Genomic DNA, 19,187 nt, shown 5'->3' on the forward strand with positions numbered 1-19,187 from the left:
GAGGAGGCCGTGGCGGTCAAGGCCCGGAGGCAGCCCAGCTTCGGGTGGCCGGGTCCTGGGGGACAGACCCTGTCCCTGCGGTCTGTCCCAGCTGAGCATCAGGGCTTCTGAGGGCCGAGCCTGGCTTGGTGGCCAACCAGCCGACAGCGGAGAGACAGCCCTCTCCAGCCCCCAGCCCCACAAGGAACGACCTCTGCATGGAGCTCCCTGCGGTTGAGGCCCCAGGAATGAGCCCTCCAGACACCCTCACCCAGGGTTGGCCCACCCACTGCTTCGGGAAACGCAGATCAAGAGATCAAGTTGTCCCCATCTGGCCTGGTACTAGGTGCCCCCAGGACGCACACTCTGCAGCACGCAGGGCCGCCGGCAGAGGGCGCCAGAGGCCTCCTCCAAGGGCCAGGCAGGTGAGGTCAGGTGTCCTGGAGGTGCAGAGGGCCGCTGACCAGGGGCTCCTCTACTCCCTGTCGGACACCTCTGAGCTCACCACCACCTCGTCCGGCGGCACCTCCCTCTGCGTGGGGCTGAGCTTCCGCCTTGCCTCTCAGATTCACACCCCTGGCTGGCCCACCCTGAGGTCCCGAAGACTTGGCTCCCCAGCCCTTCCGCCCACCTGGGTTCCTTGGGCCTTCTGGACACTCGGGCTGGGAGAGCCACAGCGTGCAGAGTGGGCATGGGCCCCTCAACCCTGCACCTCTTAGGGATATCCTCAGGGTCCACTTGGATACACATGGTGGTGAGGGGCTCCTGGGTACCCCTACTGGAGGCAGGGGTACATGGCCTCATTTGGAAGGCCCGTGACCCGGCCTCTGCCCAGCGGTTCTTACAGAGGCTGTGAGTGCGGGCAGGCTCCAGGTGCATGATGACCCCAGCCCATCTCCAGGACACAGACATGTGGCTGTCAGGGCGCCTCACTGGTTTAATGACATGGTTATTGACCCGTAGCCACCTCTCATCTCTAGGTGTAACCGGCAGAGTTCAGGGCTCCAAGACTCAACCACCACCCACACAGCACACAGGGCAAGCCTGGCCTTAAACTTGGATGGACAAAGTTCCCTCCTTGAGCTCTGCCTTGGGTGTGTGTGGGGCTGTCTAAGGTCGTACTTGAGTGAGTACGTGTCCAGGCCATCAGGACACCCCTTCTCGCCCCCACCCCCTATCCTGGCCAGGGTGAAGGGAGTGTAGCACGCACCCACCCCAGGGGAGCTCGGACCACCTCCAGGACACCCTTGAGAAGCAGCGTGCTGGGTGGGAGCTATGGGCGATATCTGGGGGCGAGGCCCAGCTCAGAGCCGGTGGTCAGGTCGGCTGCCCTTCGGGCCCACAGCCCACCTGGAGGTGTGGAGGTTCAGGTGCATGGAAAACTAGCAGCCATGGAGGTGAGGTTTGGGGCCAGGGTCACGAGTGCCAGGGGGAACCCCATGTGGATGGGGGGCCAAAGTTCAGGTCCCTGCCTGCCTCTTGGGGGCTCTGCAGCCTCAGGGAGAGGCGTCACGGGAGGAAGGGGGCTGGGCAGAGCTGGATAAGCCAGGACTCTGGCTTCGGGGGCAGGGCCATGAGGGGCTGGCATCTCAGGTGGCTAGTTTGGTGGAGGCAGGCCTCGGAGCGGGCAGACAGGTGTAGGCTGAGGCCTTGTGGCGCCTGAGGACAGGCCTGTGCCATGAAGTGGTGAGCCGTGCCCAGCCGGCACCACCCACCACCCGTGTCCGTGGTCCATGGTATACACACATACAAAAATAATACTCCATGCACGGCGGCGGGCCTCTCCGCGGGCGCGTCTCCGTCTCCCCCGCCGCAGGTGTGCCGGGCCCCGCCGGCCAGGTCTAGCTGTCGTCCTCCAGCCGCCGCTGGGTCTTGGAGTGAAACTTGCTGATGAGCTCCTCCAGCTCCGACCCGCCCGGCTGCTTCTGGGGAGCGGGCGGGGCAGCCTCAACTCAGGCCCCGCCCCGGGCCGGCGGCCGGGGGCCTCCCCCTTTCCCCGCCACCCGGGAGCCCCGAAGGAGGAGGGGCGGGGAGGCGCAGGGCGGGGCGGGCAGGCGCACCTCCAGGACGGCCTTCTGCACGGTGAGCTGGCTGTACACGCGGATGCCCTCCTCCCCGCACACCTTCTTCAGCTCGTCCTTGTTGAGTGAGAAGAGCTGCGGCCCCGTCAGGATGCCCAGGTTCTCCACGATCCTGGGCGCGGGGCGGGGCGGGCGTGAGCGCGGGGCGCCCGCCCTCCGCCCCGAGGCCCCGCCCGAGGCCCCCCCGAGGCCCCGCCCGAGCCCCCCCGAGGCCCCGCCCCGAGGCCCCGCCCCGAGGCCCCGCCCGAGCCCCCCCGAGGCCCCGCCCGAGCCCCCCCGAGGCCCCGCCCCGAAGCCCCCCCGAGGCCCCGCCCGAGCCCCCCCGAGGCCCCGCCCCGAGGCCCCGCCCGAGCCCCCCCGAGGCCCCGCCCCGAGGCCCCGCCCGAGGCCCCGCCCGAGCCCCCCCGAGGCCCCGCCCTAGGCCCCGCCCCGAGGCCCCGCCCCGCGCTCACCGCGCGCTGAAGGCCTTGGCCTCCAGCCAGGCGCGGACCTCGGCCGGCCCCGACTCGTAGGTGAGCGGCACGGCCGCCGGCTGGCTGCGCTCCACGCGGAAGTGGCGCTGCGGCTGCGCCTTGATGTGGCTGATCTTCTTGATGAGCTCGTCGTTGACCTCGTCCATGTGGTGGATCAGCTCTGCGGGCGGGGCCGGCGCTCAGGCCCGCCGCGAGCTGACCCGGGGCGGGGTGGGGCGGAGGCCCTTCCCTGCTCGGGGACCCTCTCCCCGCTGCCTCCCCCCGGGGCGCTCGGGGCCCCGTACCCGCATCGCTCTGGTGGCCCTCATCCCCCGGCAGGGCGTCTCTCACCGTCTTTGTTCCCTGCGAAGCTTGGGGGCAGCTTGTGTGTGGGGCTGGCAGGACCCCAATATTTCAGACTGGCCTGCGGGGGTGGGGACGCCATCAGCCTCAGCTCAGCATTCCTCCCGCGGGGTGGTCTCCAGGAGAAGCTGAGGCACCCCTTCTCGCGCCTACCCCCATCCTGGGCCTGCGGCCCCACCCGCCGGGAGGGAGGATCCTGGGGTGTTGTGGGTCTGCCCCGCCTCTCCCCTTCCGCAGTGGGGGCAGCAGTGGGGGCAGCAGAGCCCCGGCTCCGGGCACTCACCTGCTGGGGGGGTGCCTCCTCTAGCCGAGTCTCATCCAGGATGTTGCTGGGCACGTAGCCTGCCTGGCCGCTGCGATTCCGAACCTTCCACCACTGGTGGCCGTCCTCCAGCACCTGCAGGCACACCCCCCCCCCCCAAGCATCGCCAACTCACAGGCCTCCACCCTGCTGTGGTCCCCAGCGCAGGGTGTATGAGACCCTCTTTGCAGGCAGGCCAGAGAGAGTTCTAGGTGTTTGCTCCGAACCCCCCCAATCCTGTGGGGGAGTCCTGAGTCCCCCTGGAGGCCCTGCCCTGCCTCCATCCCACCCACAGAGGCTATGGTCCCTCCCTTATCTCCACCCACCCCGCCCCAGCAGCATCCTGAGTGAGGGTGCCTCTGGCCTTTGCATATAGATCACCCCCCCACACAGCAGCCTGCTCCACTTTCTGTCCCCCAGTGGGTGGCCTGGATTCAGGACTGGCACCAAACAGACCTTGTCTCAAGGGGGCTCCAGGGGTGCGTGTGAATGACGAGCCCTGGCTGAGACCTAGAGGGTCCCCCACTTGGCACAGAGAACACCCATCCTTCAGCGTGAGCCCAGCTTAGCCCAGCACGGGGGGGCCCCTGAGCCCCCCTCTGAGATGCCCGAGACACGGAGGCCCCTTAGCCAGGCTGTGCTGGGGGGGCAGGCTGTGGACCCAGACTGGAGCCCAGGAGAAGGGGTCCTGGGGAAAGGGATTGGACAGGTGTGCCGTATGCCAGCATGGGGTCGCCTGGCTCCTGCCTGCCCCGGCCACCACTTAACCTGCCTTTCCTGGAGGGGTCCCTCCTGCCCAGGACCCAGCTCACCTCCAGGACCTCATCCTTGAGCACCGACAGCTCGTTGGCGTTGCGGGCTGTGAAGTCATAGAGGATCCTGACGTACTTGGCCATGGCTGGCCCCGGTTCGTAACCCCTGTGTGGAACAGAAGGGCTGGGGTCTCCTCCTGGGTCTGGGGCTGGGCTGGGGGAGCAGCTTCCCAAGTGCGTGCTGCCTCCTGCTCAGCTCTCTGAGGTCACAGCAGAGAGAGGCTGAGGCTCCTCAGCCGGGAATGGAAACTGTGACAGCCCCAGAGCGTCTAGGGCCCCTGCATGGAGGTGGGGGCTGCGCGGGGGGGTGGTGGTGAGGGGTCCTGTGGGCATGGCAAGGCCTGTTTAAGATCAGGGGCCGCCAGGCCTGGTCCCTCAGGGGACCCAGAGCCAGAAAGGCACCCAGGAAATGACAGGGTCACTGCCATCCCTGGAAGCAGCTGACCAGTGCGGGAGGGCCAGCTGTTTCCAGAGCCACAGCCTGGTGCACAGGCACCCCCAGCGGACTGCCCACGGGCTGTAGGGGCGTGGCGTTGGCGTCCCAGCCTCAGCACACAGCAGGCCTGTGGCTGCCACCCAGGCTGGGCTGTCCCCTCCTGGCCAGTCTGGCCCCCAGGCATCGAGGCAGGTCCCTCACAGGGTGGGCCTTGGGACACCATTCAGGGGAGGGAGCTGAGGCCGAGGTGGCCCCAGAGCCAGGACTGGCCAGGGGTTGGAGGCCAAAGGATGAAAATATTTCTTCAAGCGTGGTCCTAGGCCAGGAGCCATGGACATCAGGCTGGCTGTGGGGGGCATCGAGAGGGTCAGACACAGACTTCAGCCCCCCTCCCCTACTGAAACTGAATCCTGGGACCTGGCAGGGAAACGAGCTTTCTTCTGGGACAGCTCTTGGGCCAGGAATGAGAACAGACAGGAGGCAGAGAGGGGAGGAAGGCTGGGCAGTCCCCGAGACCCGGGGTCTGTGGAAGCGCGGGCGCGGGTGGGGCGAGCAGCTGTCCTTGGCTCGAACCTTCAGTCTCCTTTTCTGGCTCTGAAGCTGGGCCTGAATCAGCCCCAATGGGGCGACAGGGTTGGTGACCCCACTTAAGTTTAGTGACTTGGTAAACTTCTTCTTCTTCTTTTTTTTTTTTTTTAAGATTTTATTTGTTTATTTGACAGAGAGAGACACAGTGAGAGAGGGAGCACAAGCAGGGGGAGTGGGAGAGGGAGAAGCAGGCTTCCCTCTGAGCAGGGAGCCCGATGTGGGGCTCGATCCCATGACCTGAGCCAAAGGCATCCCCTTAACAACGGAGCCCCCCAGGTGTCCCTGACTTGGTAAACTTCTAACCGTGCTTCTAAGACATACATGAGGACACCCAAAGAGAGAGCGCGTGTGAGTTTACAGGTGGTTTTGAGATTCTTCTCTTCAATTTTATGTTGTAAAGTTAGAATGAAAACCTGGTTCTAGTTTGGAAAAATGCCGTTTTGAACCCCATGAACAAGGCATGTGCCGCCACCTGGTGGCAGCACACTCCTCTCAGCGCCTCCCTGTTTCTAGGGGTGAGTGTCACACTCCCTCATTTTCAGAGGGACTTACCTGTGAGCATGTGGGGCGCTCACTGGGGAAAGAGGGTCTCCCGGGGCCGGAGCTGTGGGCTCAGATACAAGGCTGTGTTTGGGGGAGTTTCGGAAGGATGATCGGTTCACGGGAGTCGGCTGTGGGGAAAAAGGACCACCTGGGCTTGGTGTGGGGTGAGGGCGGTGGACAGCAGTGGGCTGAGGCGGTGAGCAGTGGTGGAGGAGGGGAAGGCCCGTCTGGGGTGGGGCCGTGAGTGCTCTGACCTCATCATCGGGGGCAGACGCCAGCCCCTCCACTTCCCAGGGAGCCTCCTGGAACACGTCCAGGGGTGGCTCCCAGCCGCTGTGGAACTTAGGCACGTAGATGGGCACCTGCGGCTCCCGTGGCCACTCTGATCTGGAGGTGGGAGGTCCTGGGGTGAGCCAGGCCCACCCATGGGAACGGGCCCCACCTCAGCTGGTTCCCACCCCTCACCCAGCCCAGGGGCTCTTCCCACGCCCCCTTGCCCGCTGCTGCCACCGCACCGGGGACGCGTCCATGTCTCCCCCAGCGACTCCCATAGCGTCATCTCCTTGGGGACTAGGTGGCCTTGCAGGAAGCCCACAGCCTCGCGGGAAAGCATAGGGCTGGAGACGGAGCGTGCGATGTCTGGGCCCCCACAGGTGCCGATGATCTAGGGCACAGCAGGATTCAGAGGAGCCCCTGAGCCCCGGACCCCCGTCCCAGCTGGCTCGCTGGCAGCACCACTGGCCAGCCACGCCCACAGCCTGGGCACGTGGCCCCAGCTGCCTGCCCAAGGTAGGCATTTGGTGTCCCCCCCCCCCCCCCCCCGTTTAGCCAGGGGCAAACCACCCCGGGGTCCCGCTCCCAGCCCCAGGCACCAGGTCCAGAGGTCCGAAGAGGAAGTGCAGGAGCTCCGCCGCGCTGGGGCTCTGGATGTGCTTCTGCAGCTTGGCCTGGGGGTGAGCAGACAGGCGGGCGATGGGGCTGCCCACAAGGCGGGCAAAGACCCGCACTCCCTGCGCTGTCAGCACAGAGGGACGGGTAGGGACGGGGTGGGAGGGGGCCAGGCACTCACCAGCAGGTTGACAGCCAGCTTGATTTTCTGAAAACAGTCGATGAACTGGGCCTCCGTGGGGGGTCGTGCACGCAGCGTCAGGACACCCTCTGGAACGGGGGCCCTGGCTCAGCTTGGCCGGCCGTTCCCCGCGCCTGGGTGGGCGGCCTGGCCTCCAGCCGCCCGCCTGCCCGGCCCCATCTCCTGCAGCAGTGGCCCCTGCCGCCTTCGCGCCCTGTTCTCTCCTCCCTCCCCGTCTCCGTCTCCCCACACCCCCCCAGTCGCTTCGGGGACCCCCTCCGCTTCCGCACCTGCCGGCCCCTTCTTCCCTTTCTTCTTCCCCTTCTTCCGCTGGTTCAGCTGTTTGAAAGCCTCTGCCGCCTTCTGCAGCCGAGCCACGAACCACTCAATGTCGTCCAGGGCACAGTTGAGGATTTGCTGGGGTCAGAGTGGAGGCGGGGGTCAGACTTCGGCGGCAGGGACTGCCGCACACACTGTCTCTTGGTCCCCGGCCTGGGGGAGGAGGTGGGTGCTGCCCCGGGGGCTGGCTGGAGGGCCCCCCACCCCATGGGGACCCCGGGCAGGTGAGGGGCGCCCCACCCGCCCCAAGGCGCACCGTTTCCTTCTCTATCTTCTGAGCCAGCACCGCGCGGGGCTCCTCATCCTGCGACTCCCGGCGGCGCAAGCCTGGACGGGGGGAGGCACACATCAGCTGTTCCCGCCGCGGGCCGCCCCCAGGGACCCGCAGGCAGCCCCAGTGCGGCTCCCTCCGCAGACCTGGCTCGGGGAGGGGCATCGGCGGGCCCACTCGGTTCTTGGCGGCCGGGGAGTCACCGCCGTAGCGCTGGAAGGGGATGGGGGCTGGGCCCCTGGGGGCGGGCAGGACGGACTGCCGCTGCCGGATCTTCTCCTGGTGGCCCCTGCAAGGGGCCGAAGGGCCGCTCAGCCTGTCCCGCCGCCCCTCCCGCGGCCCTCGCGCCCCCGCCCCCCCCACCCCACCCCCACCCCCCGCCTACTTCAGGGTCTGCGGCCGCAGCTTCTTCCCGAGACGGCAGTCGGCCAGCGCGCTCTCGATGTCCTCGTGCACCAGCTCCGCCTGGGGGCACCGGGGGTCAGGCAGGCGCAGGCGCCTGGGCCCTCCCGCCGCCGCCCCTCCTCACCTCCACCTGGTCGCAGTGGAAGAAGTGGATGTCGGGTTTGCTCTGCTCCGAGTCCTGGCACACGAGCAGCAGCACCGAGGGGCACCGCGGCTGGTTGGGCACCGTCTGGCTGTGCCGCACGGTGGGCAGCGGGAAGTTCTCCAGCTCCTCCTGTGGGACAGGGGGCTCGGAGGCGGCTCGGTGGAGTCGCCCGGGCGCGACTCTGGATGTGACCCCCACACACGGCCCGACAGACGCAGGCTCACAGCCACCCGCGCCAGGTGGACTTGGGCCACAGACACAGCGCCCCGGGAGCCCGGCCTGCGGGGTGTGTGCCGTGGACGCGGTCACAGACATAACCGATGGGGGACGGGGCACAGACGCCGACCCGGACTCTACCAGGCCGTGGCGCTGCCTTGGGACAGCTGTGAGACAGGCTGGAGCCAGAGGTGGGCAGGGCGCTACGCCAGCCCTCCCTGCCCCACCGAACCTTCACCCTCCTCATCCTGCCCCGCCCCACGGGGAGGCCCCCGCAGCCTGGGTCCCGGCCTTCGGCTGCCCCGAGGCTGCCACACCTGGGTCTCCACGTCCAGCAGCCGCAGACACTGGTCATTGACCTGCAGCAGCATCTCCTGCGCCCACACCTTCTCCTTGGAGCTCAGCTGCACCAGCTTCCGGATGGCGTCATCCACAGACACGATCGCCTCACTCTTGTCCATGATGAACGTGGCCAGGTGCTGGGGGTGGCCAGGGGGTCACGCTGGCGAGGGCCCTCCGTGTGCCCAGACTTGAGGGTCAAGGGGCTGCACCCCGGGGGCCTGAGGTGCCAGGGCCAACCTTGGGAGCCTGGGGGTGGGGTGTGGGGGGAACATCCCCTACCCTGGGGGTCTGAAGACACATAGCCCTACCTTAGGGGAAGGTCTCTGCTCTGCCTCACTGGCTGTCTGTGGGGGCCGAGCACATGCCCGACATGCAGCCGCACACAGACTCTCCGTCTCCCCGCCTCATCTGCTGTGGCTGGGCTCCGGGCACACCGGCCTCCCTGTGCCCCCAGCAGACCTGGCTCAGGCTCACCCCAGGCCCTTTGCATGGTCTACTCCCAGTTAGCCTCCCCTGCTCTTCCCCAGCCCTGTCTTCCTTCAAGGCTCCGCTCAGACCTGCTCCCCCTGCCTGGCTCCGGCGGCACTCTCAACCCCTCAACCCCTGACCTGCCTTGTTTTTGTTGATCACAGTCTGACACTAGCTGCCGGCTGCTGGACTCACTGCTATGGCCCTCGTGCCTGGGACGGGGCCAGGCACACAGCAGGCCTGGGACGGGGCCAGGCACACAGCAGGCCTCAGTGAGTGTACTGGGATGAGGGAGCATCTGAACGGCCACGTGGAGTGCTTTGTGGGGTGGCCCTGGGGACCCCTGAGCAGCCCAGTCCTCCCCTTCTGGGGACCCTCCTCCTTCCTCCGTGCCCAGGCCCGACTCAGGCTCCTCCTCCCTCTAGGCTCCCCCACGTGTCTCTCAGTCACCAGCGCTGAGCCACCCGGAAACACTGTCTGCAGCGCTGGGCAGCCCAGCCGCAAAAGCACCGGGAGAAAGTGCTGGACGATTTCTGGTGACCTCGGAACGGCCTTCCTCACGGCCTTCCTAAGCAAGGAAGAAAATCCAGGTGCTCAGAACAAAAGACCAAAAAATCTGACCTAATGAAAAAGTAAACATTTCTGGGGCGCCTGGGGGGCTCAGTGGGTTAAGCTTCTGCCTTCGGCTCAGGTCATGGTCTTAGGGTCCTGGGATCGAGCCCCGCATCAGGCTCTCTGCTCGGCTGGGAGCCTGCTTCCCCCTCTCTCTCTGCCTGCCTCTCTGTCTGTCAAATAAATAAATAAACCTTAAAAAAAAAAAAAAAAAAGCAAACATTTCTGCCTGGAGAAAACATTGTCTACAAAGTAAAAAGAAAAATAAAAGTGGAACACACCACTGTAATAGACCCGGCGAAGGCTGATCTTATGTAAAAAGACCAACGTTTAGTCCAACGGCAACTCTTCCTTTGTTAAAAGCTCTATTTTGTTAAGTATAGTTAGTAAGAATACCAGAGATAAATGATTAAATGAATGAAAAAAATCTGTGAATAAGTAAAAGATTAACACTCCAATAGAAAAATTGGCAAAAGAGCTGACAAGAGAGTCTCCGGGAAAAGAAATATAACTCACTTTTTAATACAGAAAATTGTGTGTCGTCTCATTCAACAAAAGAATTGCCAAGTGCAGTCCGACGCCCCTGCTTCTGAGGGGGTCAAGTGCCGGCCTTCTGCCCGTTTCACCGACCAGTCCAACGCGTCCCGGCGGGCCCCATGCGCAGGTTAGCTGTGGGGGAGCGGGAAGCCCCGCTCTGCACGCCCTAGGCGCTCTCTCCTCACAATTCAGGCACCCCTACCCCATTCGAGACCCAGTGTGGTCCTGGGGGGTGGTCCCTGCCGACCTGTGCGTCAGCAGGTCAGAGGGAGCGGGGGCCCTACTGTGGCTGAGGCGGGCGAGCCCCGGAGCACACACTGTTGGCAAAACCTGACGCCACTGAACCAAGCAAAACTATCTCCCTGGCTCCGAGACAAGTCACCGTGCCCTCCACGTGACGGAAACCCGGCAAAGTGTGTTCTGCCCATAATGGGATTATAGAGGAACCAGTAACAGAAATGACTAGAAAACCCTCAAATAATTGGAAATTGAGCAGTGCACTCCTACATCAACACCCAATAGTGAAGGACGTCAGGAGGGAAATCGGGAAAGACTTTGAGACAAATGAAAACAAAGAGAGCCCGGAGCGACCTCAGGACACCGCAGGCCCCACAAGCAGGGGCAGGGGAGAACGTCGCTGAGTGTGTCGCTGTGCGTGCTCACGTGAGCAAAGACGGGCAGAGAAGGAGTCGTGAGGAACCAGAAAATGTTCGCGACCGAATGGCAGTCAAGGTGCGAGCGTGGGGTCCCTGGTGGCTCAGTAGGTGACGCATCTGCCTTCGGATGAAGTCAGGATTCCCAGGGTCCCAGGGTCGAGGCCCGCCAGGGAGCCCGCTTCTCCCTCTCCCTCTGCCCCTCAGCCTGCTCTTGCTCTCTCTCCGTCGCTCAAATAAGTAAAATTAAATCTTAAAAAAATAAAAGCTAAAGGCATGCGTACCAACTGTGCAGGATATGGAGAAAGGAGTTGGTAGGAAGGAACGTACAGCCGTAAATGAAGAAGTTAGAAAAGAAGAAATATTTCATATCCGTGACCTGCACGTCTTCTGTAGGAAACTAGAAAAAGGCGAGCCCATGAGACCCAAGTAAGCGGGAAGAAGGATGTTCGGAGGAGAGAAAAGTCATAACCAGACAAATGGTACAGAAAAATCAACGAAGTCTGAAGTTCGTTCTAGAAAGATGATGAAAATCTGAAAAGATGAATGAAACGGAAAAACCCCTCCAGGACCGCTGAGAGGGAGCGAGAGAACAGCAGCGGCCAACAACGAGGAGAAGAGGAGGTCGGTCACTACAGATCTTCCGTGCGTCCAAGTGAATTCATAGCCAAAAATCTCCCGTGAAACCCCTATATTCAGAGGGCTTCCCAGGTGAATCCTAAGAAAAACTTAAGGAAGAAGTAAAAACAGTCTTTCACAAATTCTTTCTGAAAGCCAAGGAGTAGGGGACGTTTTCCCCACTCATTCAACAAGGCACCACCATTCTGACACCCCAATCCGTCCCGGCTTTACGGGAAAATTATAGAGCAAACCCTCTAATGAACATTAACGCAGACACAATATCCCCAAGCAAGTCCCTCCACACACAGAAAGGGCCCTGCACATGGACGAACAAGGCCCGTCGCAGAAGCGCGAGGGCGGCTCGACATTGAGAAGAATCAGCGTGACGGCCTGAGGAGTCGCAATACATCTCTGTAAATTTGGAGAAAGCACTGGACAAAATCGAACACCTCTCCTGATAAAAACTCTCGGCAAAGAACAGAAAGGAGCTTCCTCACTCATAAACTACCGACAAAAATAGGCAGCCTGCACAGCGGGGAAATACTGGATATTTCTTGCTAGAATGGGACACAGGGACGGGCACTCCGTGTTCCTTTTACTCCGCATCGTACTGGTGGTCCTAGCCAGGACGGCGAGGTTCTAAACATACGGTAAGAAGTTCTGTGTTTGGGCGCCTGGGTGGCTCAGTGGTTAAGCCGCTGCCTTCGGCTCGGGTCATGATCTCAGGGTCCTGGGATCGAGTCCCGCATCGGGCTCTCTGCTCGGCGGGGAGCCTGCTTCCTCCTCTCTCTCTCTCTGCCTGCCTCTCTGCCTACTTGTGATTTCTCTCTGTCAAATAAATAAATAAAATCTTAAAAAAAAAAAAAAAAGAAGTTCTGTGTTTCAGACAGCCTGACTGTGGGTAGGAAAGTCAGGGGGTTCCCATCAGGTTGCTCACGTGAGCAGGTGAGTTCAGCCACATCTCAGGACACTCGGTCACTGTACGGAGATTTCGTTCCTCCATATGTGATGATCCGAAAGTGCCTTTCTATTTGTTGTAAGATTTTGTTTTATTTATTTGACAGAGAGAGAGAGAGAGAGAGGGAGGCAGCGATCACAAGCAGGCAGAGAGGCAGGTGGGGCGGGGGGAAGCAGGCTCCTGCTGAGCAGAGAGCCAGACGCGGGGCTCCATCCCAGGACCCTGAGACCATGACCTGAGCCGACGGCAGAGGCTTTCGCCCACTGAGCCCCCCAGGTGCCCCCCAAAACGGCTTTTTAAAAGACTGTGCCATTTACCACAGCTTCTACACGTCAAATACCTGAGGAATGTGTACAGACACTCCAGACCCTTCCAGTGGAAACGGTGAACATTCTGAGGGACGCCCGAGTGACCCTGGCTCACAGAAGGACTCAGGGTCAGTGCGGCGTCCTGTCACGCGACACCTGTTTGGTGGGACTCAACTGACTCAAGGCCAGTCACAGTTCTACCAGGCTTGGGGTGCCCCGCCCCCGCCTGCCTCTCTGCCTAGTTGTGATCTCTGTCAAATAAACAAATAAAGTCTTAAAAAACAATTCCGGCAGGCTTTTCTGGGGGCTTGGAATGTGAATGCAGCCCACAGAGCTGGCGCCGGTCGGAAGGTCTTAGGAGAAGGCGTACGAAGCTGCAGGATGAGATTGCCTGCTCTCAAGTTCAGTAACAAAGCCCGAGTGAGGGAAAGGTCGGGAAACAAAGCATGGACAGACTCATCCATGTTCAGCTCCTTGGTTTTTGGCAAGGACACCAAAGCAATTGGATGGGAGAAGGAAAGTCTTCTTGGTGTAACAGCACGTTGCTATGGGGAAAAATTAGCCGCGAGTCTCATACACAAAAATCCAGTTTGAGTGGGTCACAGACTGAAATGGAAAAGCCTCAACTCCGGTGTCTCTAGAAGAAGACACAGGGAGGACTCTTCAGAGCCTTGGGTCGGGCAATGACCACGCACTTCCACCCTAAAAACAAACGCCAACAAAACGCCCTTAACCTTGGGGGAAGTGGATATGGCCGGACAGCTTCAGAATCACACCCTTCTGCTCATGCGACACAGTCACGCACATCGACCGCGAGCCAGACCAGCAGAAGCTCTCTCTGGCCCACACACTTGACGATGTGTGCAAAGGGTCCCACCCGCCAGCAGGTGCAGTTGTACGCACACGTGTCCAGAAGCAGGGCCACCCGTCGGGTCCCCAGGGGCTAGCATGCCCAGGGGAGATGTTCCTTGCAGCCCAGAGCTTAGAGAAGCCTCATCCTACACATGCGTTTTCTTGAAAGAAGTCCACCCAGCAGAACAAAGGTGTTCTAATATGAATTCCACGACCGGAGCAGCGCGGGGAGAGAGGGGGATTCTCCAAAAGCAAAACTCGAGGGCCAAGGGACAGAGTGGTGTTGCTGGATGGCGCACGGGGAACACGGTGGCTGCCAAGGTCAGCGGCAATGCGTTCCGGGGTGAAGGAGCTGCTGTGTCCCGGCCAGGTGCATGACGGCCCCAACCTGAATGGCCGGCCACGCCCTCCCCTGTGGCACACTAACTTAGAAAACAGGAAAACTAACAAACCTGTGAGGCTTGGCAGCCCCCCATTGCCAGGGCCGGGTCTGATCTTGCTCCCACCTCCTTCCCTCGCTGTGTGCCTTGGTTTCCTCACCTGGGAGGGGCAGGCAAAGCCCATCCACTCCCCCCGCCCTGCCAGCTGCCGGACGAGCAGGAGAGGTAGCCCTGGGCTGGGGTCTCTCCACACGTCAGCTTGGAGCAAAGTCCAGAAGGGCAACTGCCCCAACCCCGAGAGGGGTGGCCGAGCTGCCTGGAAGGAAGGGGACGAAGCCGACCTGTCCCCACCCTGTGCCCTGCCCTTCGACCCTGAGCCAGCAGATGCCTGGCAGGAAGGGCTGCTCGCTCAACACAGCCCAATTCCGGAGCCTACGGACTCCCAGTGTCTCTGTGGCCCCACATCTAGATCAGGAACCTGACACTCAGAAAGCGGCGACTTGCCTGGCCTCTTGGGTTTGGGGGTTCTGTGGGGAGGGAAGTCCTCGTCTTCCCTTCCTGACCAAGTCCGGGCCCCCCTTCCTGACCAAGGACTCCTCTTCCTGATCCAGGGCCCCCCTTCCTGGCTCAGGGTCCCCCCTATTTCCTGGTCCAGGCCCCCCGTTCCTGGTTTAAGGCTGCCCCTCCTCCCTCCTCAGCCCTTCTGAGCCCTGCTGTCCTACAGGCTGGGACAGTGGCCAACAACCAGGAAGGTCATTTAAAAACAAATTTCCTGAGTTCTAAGTGTGAATCAAAGCTCACCCAGGGTGAAAACCCTTCTGAGCTGGCCGCTGGTGCTCGCTTCGGCAGCACATATACTAAAATTGAGCTGGCCACTGGTCTGGAGTGCGGCCGAGAGTGCGGACCCTCGCAGAGTCCATGTGACCTGGCTTTCCCTGCGGGGCCTCACTAAGCCTGTCTGTGTCCTGTCTTCTCCGTGCTCATCCAGTGTCTTGTCTGGGGCCAGTTTCCTTCCCACAGGGCTCTCCCACCTGAGTGCTGCCAGACAGCACCCAGGCCTTGTCCTTGCCTGGCCTGTGCTGGCCACTGGCAGCTTCATTCCCCTGAAACAGCTCCACGGCTCTCATGGCCCCCAGACTGTGACCTTCCCAGGATTGGAGGGCACCCCCTACTGTGGCTGATCCTAGGACAGGTGTGGGGCAGTCCCTGGCTCTGGCTGCCTGCTGTGGGAGTCGGAAGCTGGGCTGTCTTCTTGTGCCTCAGTTTCCCCATCTGCCCAGGGACGCCGGGGGTGCTCCTTGGGGGCTGGCCTCACCTGGACGTGGTACTGGGAGGTCTCCTGCATGATGATGTTGGAGTTGGAGTACTTCTTCCTCTGTTCTGAGCAGGGAGTCACCAGTCACTCACAGCAGAGGGCAGGCCCCACAGCCCTGGCACTGGGACTGGGCGCCCTGGCTGGGCCACAGGGAGGCCGCGTGGAGGCGAGGGGTGCTGCCGCCAGAAAGGACTCGAGGGTGTGAAATGCGAGGGACCTTCTCGGCAGAGCGAAAACCTCCCTCTGCCCCCAGAATGGCCCCCGGGAAAGGACCCCCAACTCCCTCTGCCCCCAGGACCCCTTTGCTAGGGGTCGGTCCTGGGGGGGCTGGAAGAGGCTGAGCATCTCCTCCCAAGGAGACTCCTGGCCCACCTTCCCGGGCAAGTGTCCAGTCCCGGGCATCCCCGCCCCCAAGAGCCGGGAGCTAACATCTCCCGGCCCCTCCCCGGGGCTCCTCACTTTCCAGACAGGGCACACCAGTGAGCCTAGGGGGAGGGGCAGAGCGGGGCGAGGTGGGGCTGGCCAGGCTCCGCCCCCTCAGCCGCCTGGCGCTCTGTCCCGCCGAAGCCGCACCCCCCGGGCTATCGGGTTGCGGCGAAGAGCACTGCCCAATCAATATTGATGGTCCCTGAATTATTAGTAAAGGCCTCTCTCCTTACAGCGAGGGAGGGAAGGAGGGACCTGAGCAGCTGTTGCTTCTTGAGGGTCCAGGGACCTCCTTTGGACACTGAGGGCTGACCCGCCTCCCTCTGGTGGGCGCCTGGCGCAGCCTGGGAGAGGGGAGTGGGTGAGACCCCACAGCCCATCCTCCAGCCTCACTCACCAAACAGGTCCTTGGCACTCATCTTGGCCACACCGTCAGACCGGCCCAGGCTGCCACTGCAGGGGAGGGGCTGTTGAGGGCGAGGCCCACACCGCACCCCTCCCTGGGGACTGCTCAGTGGGTCGGGGGTGGGGACTCACTTGGCAGCACCCGGGCAGCAGCTCACGGACCCCAGCTGGCTCATGGCGTCGTTGGTGGTGGCTGGTGATGGAAAGGCAGCCTTGTGGCTGGAGTCCAGGACCTCGTGCCGGACCCACACCTGAGTGGAGACCGCAGCCGAGCTGACACCTCCCTGGGGCCTGGTGGGCGGCTTCACAGCTCCCAAGGCTTGATCTCTGCCGCCCACCCAGATCCAGAGGCTGCGGCCCTGATGTCTTCCCCAGGTTCCCCAGGGTGCTTGGGCAGGGTGTCCTCAGGGAGCAGAGTTCTGCCTCCTGGCCACAGCAGGACCTCCGGGCCCTGGTGGCAGCTGGCAGACATGTGCCCCAGGGTGGGCCAGTAGGGGAGTCCCACTCTCAGGGCTATCTGGGGCGGGCCTGCAAGGACAGTGTCCTAGGGCTCTGAAAGGGGACCTGGGAGAGGAACCACTTCCAAGCAGGGCGAACTCATGTTCAAAGGCCCTGAAGCAGGTGGGAGCCAATACCAGAGGAAAGCAGCACAGTATGAGACTGGACCCTGGATGGCGTTGGGGTGGGGGACGGGGAGGGAGGTTGGGGACCCAGAGCCCAGAACAAAGTCTAGAGGGAGCATACCCTCTGGGTGGTGAGCAGACCTGGCCCCTCTGGGCCAGGCTAACATGTCCTGTGGGGCCTGTGTCCCCTGGGGACCTCTGCCAAGGCTGTCCCTCTGTATGTAGGGTCAGCCAGAGTGGGTGGTCCCAGGCCAGGGGAATGGGCATCTAGGGTTCCTTCTGGTTTGACCAGGTCCTACTGACATAGAGGGTCTCCGGGAGGTGTGAGAGGCCTGGGGGCTTTAGACCACCCCCTCCCATGTGCCCCCGAGGGTCCTGGCTCTCTGAGGGTGAGTGGGAGTAGAGGCTTGGCCAGATTCCTCTGATCACCCGTCTGTGGAGAATGTCCGGAATGCTCATGACCTCAGCGAGAGAACTGAGTGTTTGCTTAATGGGATTCCTGACGGGCTGAGCCAAGGGCACTGGGCACGTGTGTCTGGGTACACACACACCTGGGCAGAAAAACTAGGCCCCCGGGCACACACAGCCACACACAGGCTGTGACATACAGCCCCCCCTCCTTGGGGCGCCTAGGCCAGGCATAGCCGTGAACGCATGGCCTTCAACTCCCTGGAGCAGGGTGGGGGCCGGGCACAGCCAGCCACAGATGTGAGTCCAGGTGCTGGCGTCTGGGATGGGGAGCAGCTGGGGGAGGGGCCGCCACAGGCCCAGTCCGGCCTGGCAACTGGGGCAGGGGAGCCATGTGGGCCCCTGGGATCGGGACCAGCCCAGGGCCCAGGCTGCACTTTGGTTTTCCTGCGGCCATCTTCCGGGTGCGGAGGGAAGGCCGAGCATGGTGCCTGGTTGGGCTGCGGTGGAGGCCCCAGTAGGGCAGGGAGGGTGGAGGGACCAGCTCCAAGTTCAAATTCCAGCTCACAGCCAAGTGACCTTGGGGAGGAGTCGGCTTAAGGCCCAGGGGGAGCCGGGTGGAGCCCTGGAATGGGGGAACCCCTCTGGCCCTGGCTCTGCCCCGTCTGGGAGCCTTCTGCTGGGGAGGGCCCAGCCTGGCTGGTAAGGAGGACTAAGCCTGGGTGGGGAAGGGGTGGGCTCCAGGTGCGCTGGGGAGGCAGGCACAGGGGATCCGACAGACTGGGCGGGGCGGCATGCTGAGGCGCTGAGGCCCTGTCCTGTCCTAGTCCTAGGCGGGCCCCAGGAGAGGCCCCCCGGGCAGGGCCCTCCCCCCACTCCTTCCCAAAGAGGCTGGGAGCCCTGCAGGGGTAGGGAAGGAGAGGCGCCCCCAGCTGGGCCCTGGCTCACTGCTGGGGCTGACTACCCCTGGAGCTGGGGCAGAGGTGGTCTTTGGGTGCACCTCAGAAACACCATACACCTGCCTACCCTCCTCCCCTGCCACCAGGGACACCTTCCCACAGAGGGGCGGCCCCAGGCCAGCCTGGCCCAGGGAGAAGGAACCTGGGGGAGCCTCAGGTCCGGCACACACAGGCTTCCTGCAGCCCAGCACACAGCCTCCTCCTCCCTGAAACTCCCACACCCCTTGACCCAGAACTTGACCCTAGCCTGATGCTTCTCTGGCCCTGGATTCCCTCCTGGCTCAGACAGCCAGGAAGTGCCTCCCTACCCGACCCACAGGGAGCCACTGACCGCAAAGGAGGCCTCAGCCTGTCCCGTGGAAGGGGGTTTGGGACCTTCCAGGGGCGGGGGAGAAGCCGCTTCCCATCCCCTTCGCTGGAGGAAGGGGTTCCGTCCGCCGAGCCCCGGGGCTGGGAGGGGGCCGGCTGACTCAGGGGCCACTGCCTTTAAAAAGTCCCTGTGCACCGGCACCGCCCCAAGATCAGGCCGGGCAGAGCAGGCCGCAGCGGCACCAGGCTTCTGGCCGCAGGCTCCGCGCAGCCCTATCGCACCTCCTGCACTCCGGCCCGGCCCACAGACTCCGGCCAGAGCCCCCATCGCACGGCCGGCTGGGGAAACTGAGGCCGAGTCAGACCGCCGTCTGTCCGCAGGGATTCTGGGTCGCTCCTCCGCCAAAGCTCCGGCGGGTGCCGGGCAGGGCGGGGTGGGCAGGTGGAGACCGTGGGGCGCTCACCTGCTCCTCGCGGCCCCGCGATCGCGCCGCCCGTGGGTCCCCTTGTCCGCGCGTCCGTCCGCCCGTCTGTCGGCTTCTCGCCTGGGCGCCCGGGCTCGGCAGCGGGAGGGACGCGCGGCTGGGCCGGGCCAGGGCGGGGCCGCGGGGAGGAACCTGAGCGGCAGGTTAGAGACCCGGGAGCCCGCGGGCGCGGTGGGCGGGGCGGACGAGGACGCCCCGCCCCTCCGCCTCGGCCCCCGCCCCCCCGGGGCTCCCTGCGGACGGTCCCCAACGCCCGCCCCGAGGGCCCCCTGGAGACGCAGACCCCACCCCCAGAGCTGGGGTTCCCATGGGGTAGGCGGATCGGGAGCCCCTCACTCGTGGGGCTGTGCCGGGCGACCAGGCCCGGCGAAGTTCTAAGATCTTCCGAAGGCAGGCCTCGCTGCGCCCCGGCAGCCGCCAGGTATCCCTTGCCGGGTGCCCCCAAGCCTCAGCTGCCGCAGCAGAGAGAGGGGCCTACCCTGGACGCCAGGCCCCAGGGCAGAATCCCCTCTTCGGCCGGCGCCTC

At 63.5% G+C, this 19,187-nt stretch overlaps 1 protein-coding gene across 7 annotated transcripts; it reads right to left on the reverse strand.

The window, feature by feature from the left end:
* Positions 1 to 896: 896 nt before the first annotated feature.
* On the reverse strand, positions 897 to 18,769 carry EPS8L2 (EPS8 signaling adaptor L2). Of its 7 annotated transcripts, none has more exons than XM_082749407.1 (21): positions 18,641 to 18,769; positions 16,010 to 16,128; positions 15,870 to 15,925; positions 15,047 to 15,111; positions 8,318 to 8,479; positions 7,770 to 7,913; positions 7,620 to 7,699; positions 7,381 to 7,523; positions 7,220 to 7,290; positions 6,915 to 7,041; positions 6,625 to 6,713; positions 6,428 to 6,502; positions 6,071 to 6,219; positions 5,810 to 5,942; positions 5,565 to 5,683; positions 3,989 to 4,094; positions 3,159 to 3,272; positions 2,864 to 2,936; positions 2,513 to 2,693; positions 2,040 to 2,172; positions 897 to 1,904 (listed from the first exon to the last, which is right to left on the reverse strand). In XM_082749407.1, exons 2-21 carry the CDS (start codon positions 16,051 to 16,053, stop codon positions 1,821 to 1,823), a joined length of 2,148 nt encoding a protein of 715 aa, XP_082605533.1. In that variant the 5' UTR covers positions 16,054 to 16,128; positions 18,641 to 18,769; the 3' UTR covers positions 897 to 1,820. The 7 variants fall into 7 exon arrangements, with proteins under 7 accessions (XP_082605533.1, XP_082605531.1, XP_082605532.1 ...); XM_082749405.1 differs by having other exon boundaries at positions 7,764 to 7,913; positions 18,641 to 18,768; XM_082749406.1 differs by having other exon boundaries at positions 7,764 to 7,913; positions 16,010 to 16,070; positions 18,641 to 18,758.
* Between the last annotated feature and the right edge of the window lie 418 nt (positions 18,770 to 19,187).

This window comes from Mustela nivalis (genome assembly GCF_964662115.1).
Source record: "Mustela nivalis genome assembly, chromosome: 9".
NCBI lineage: Eukaryota > Metazoa > Chordata > Mammalia > Carnivora > Mustelidae > Mustela > Mustela nivalis.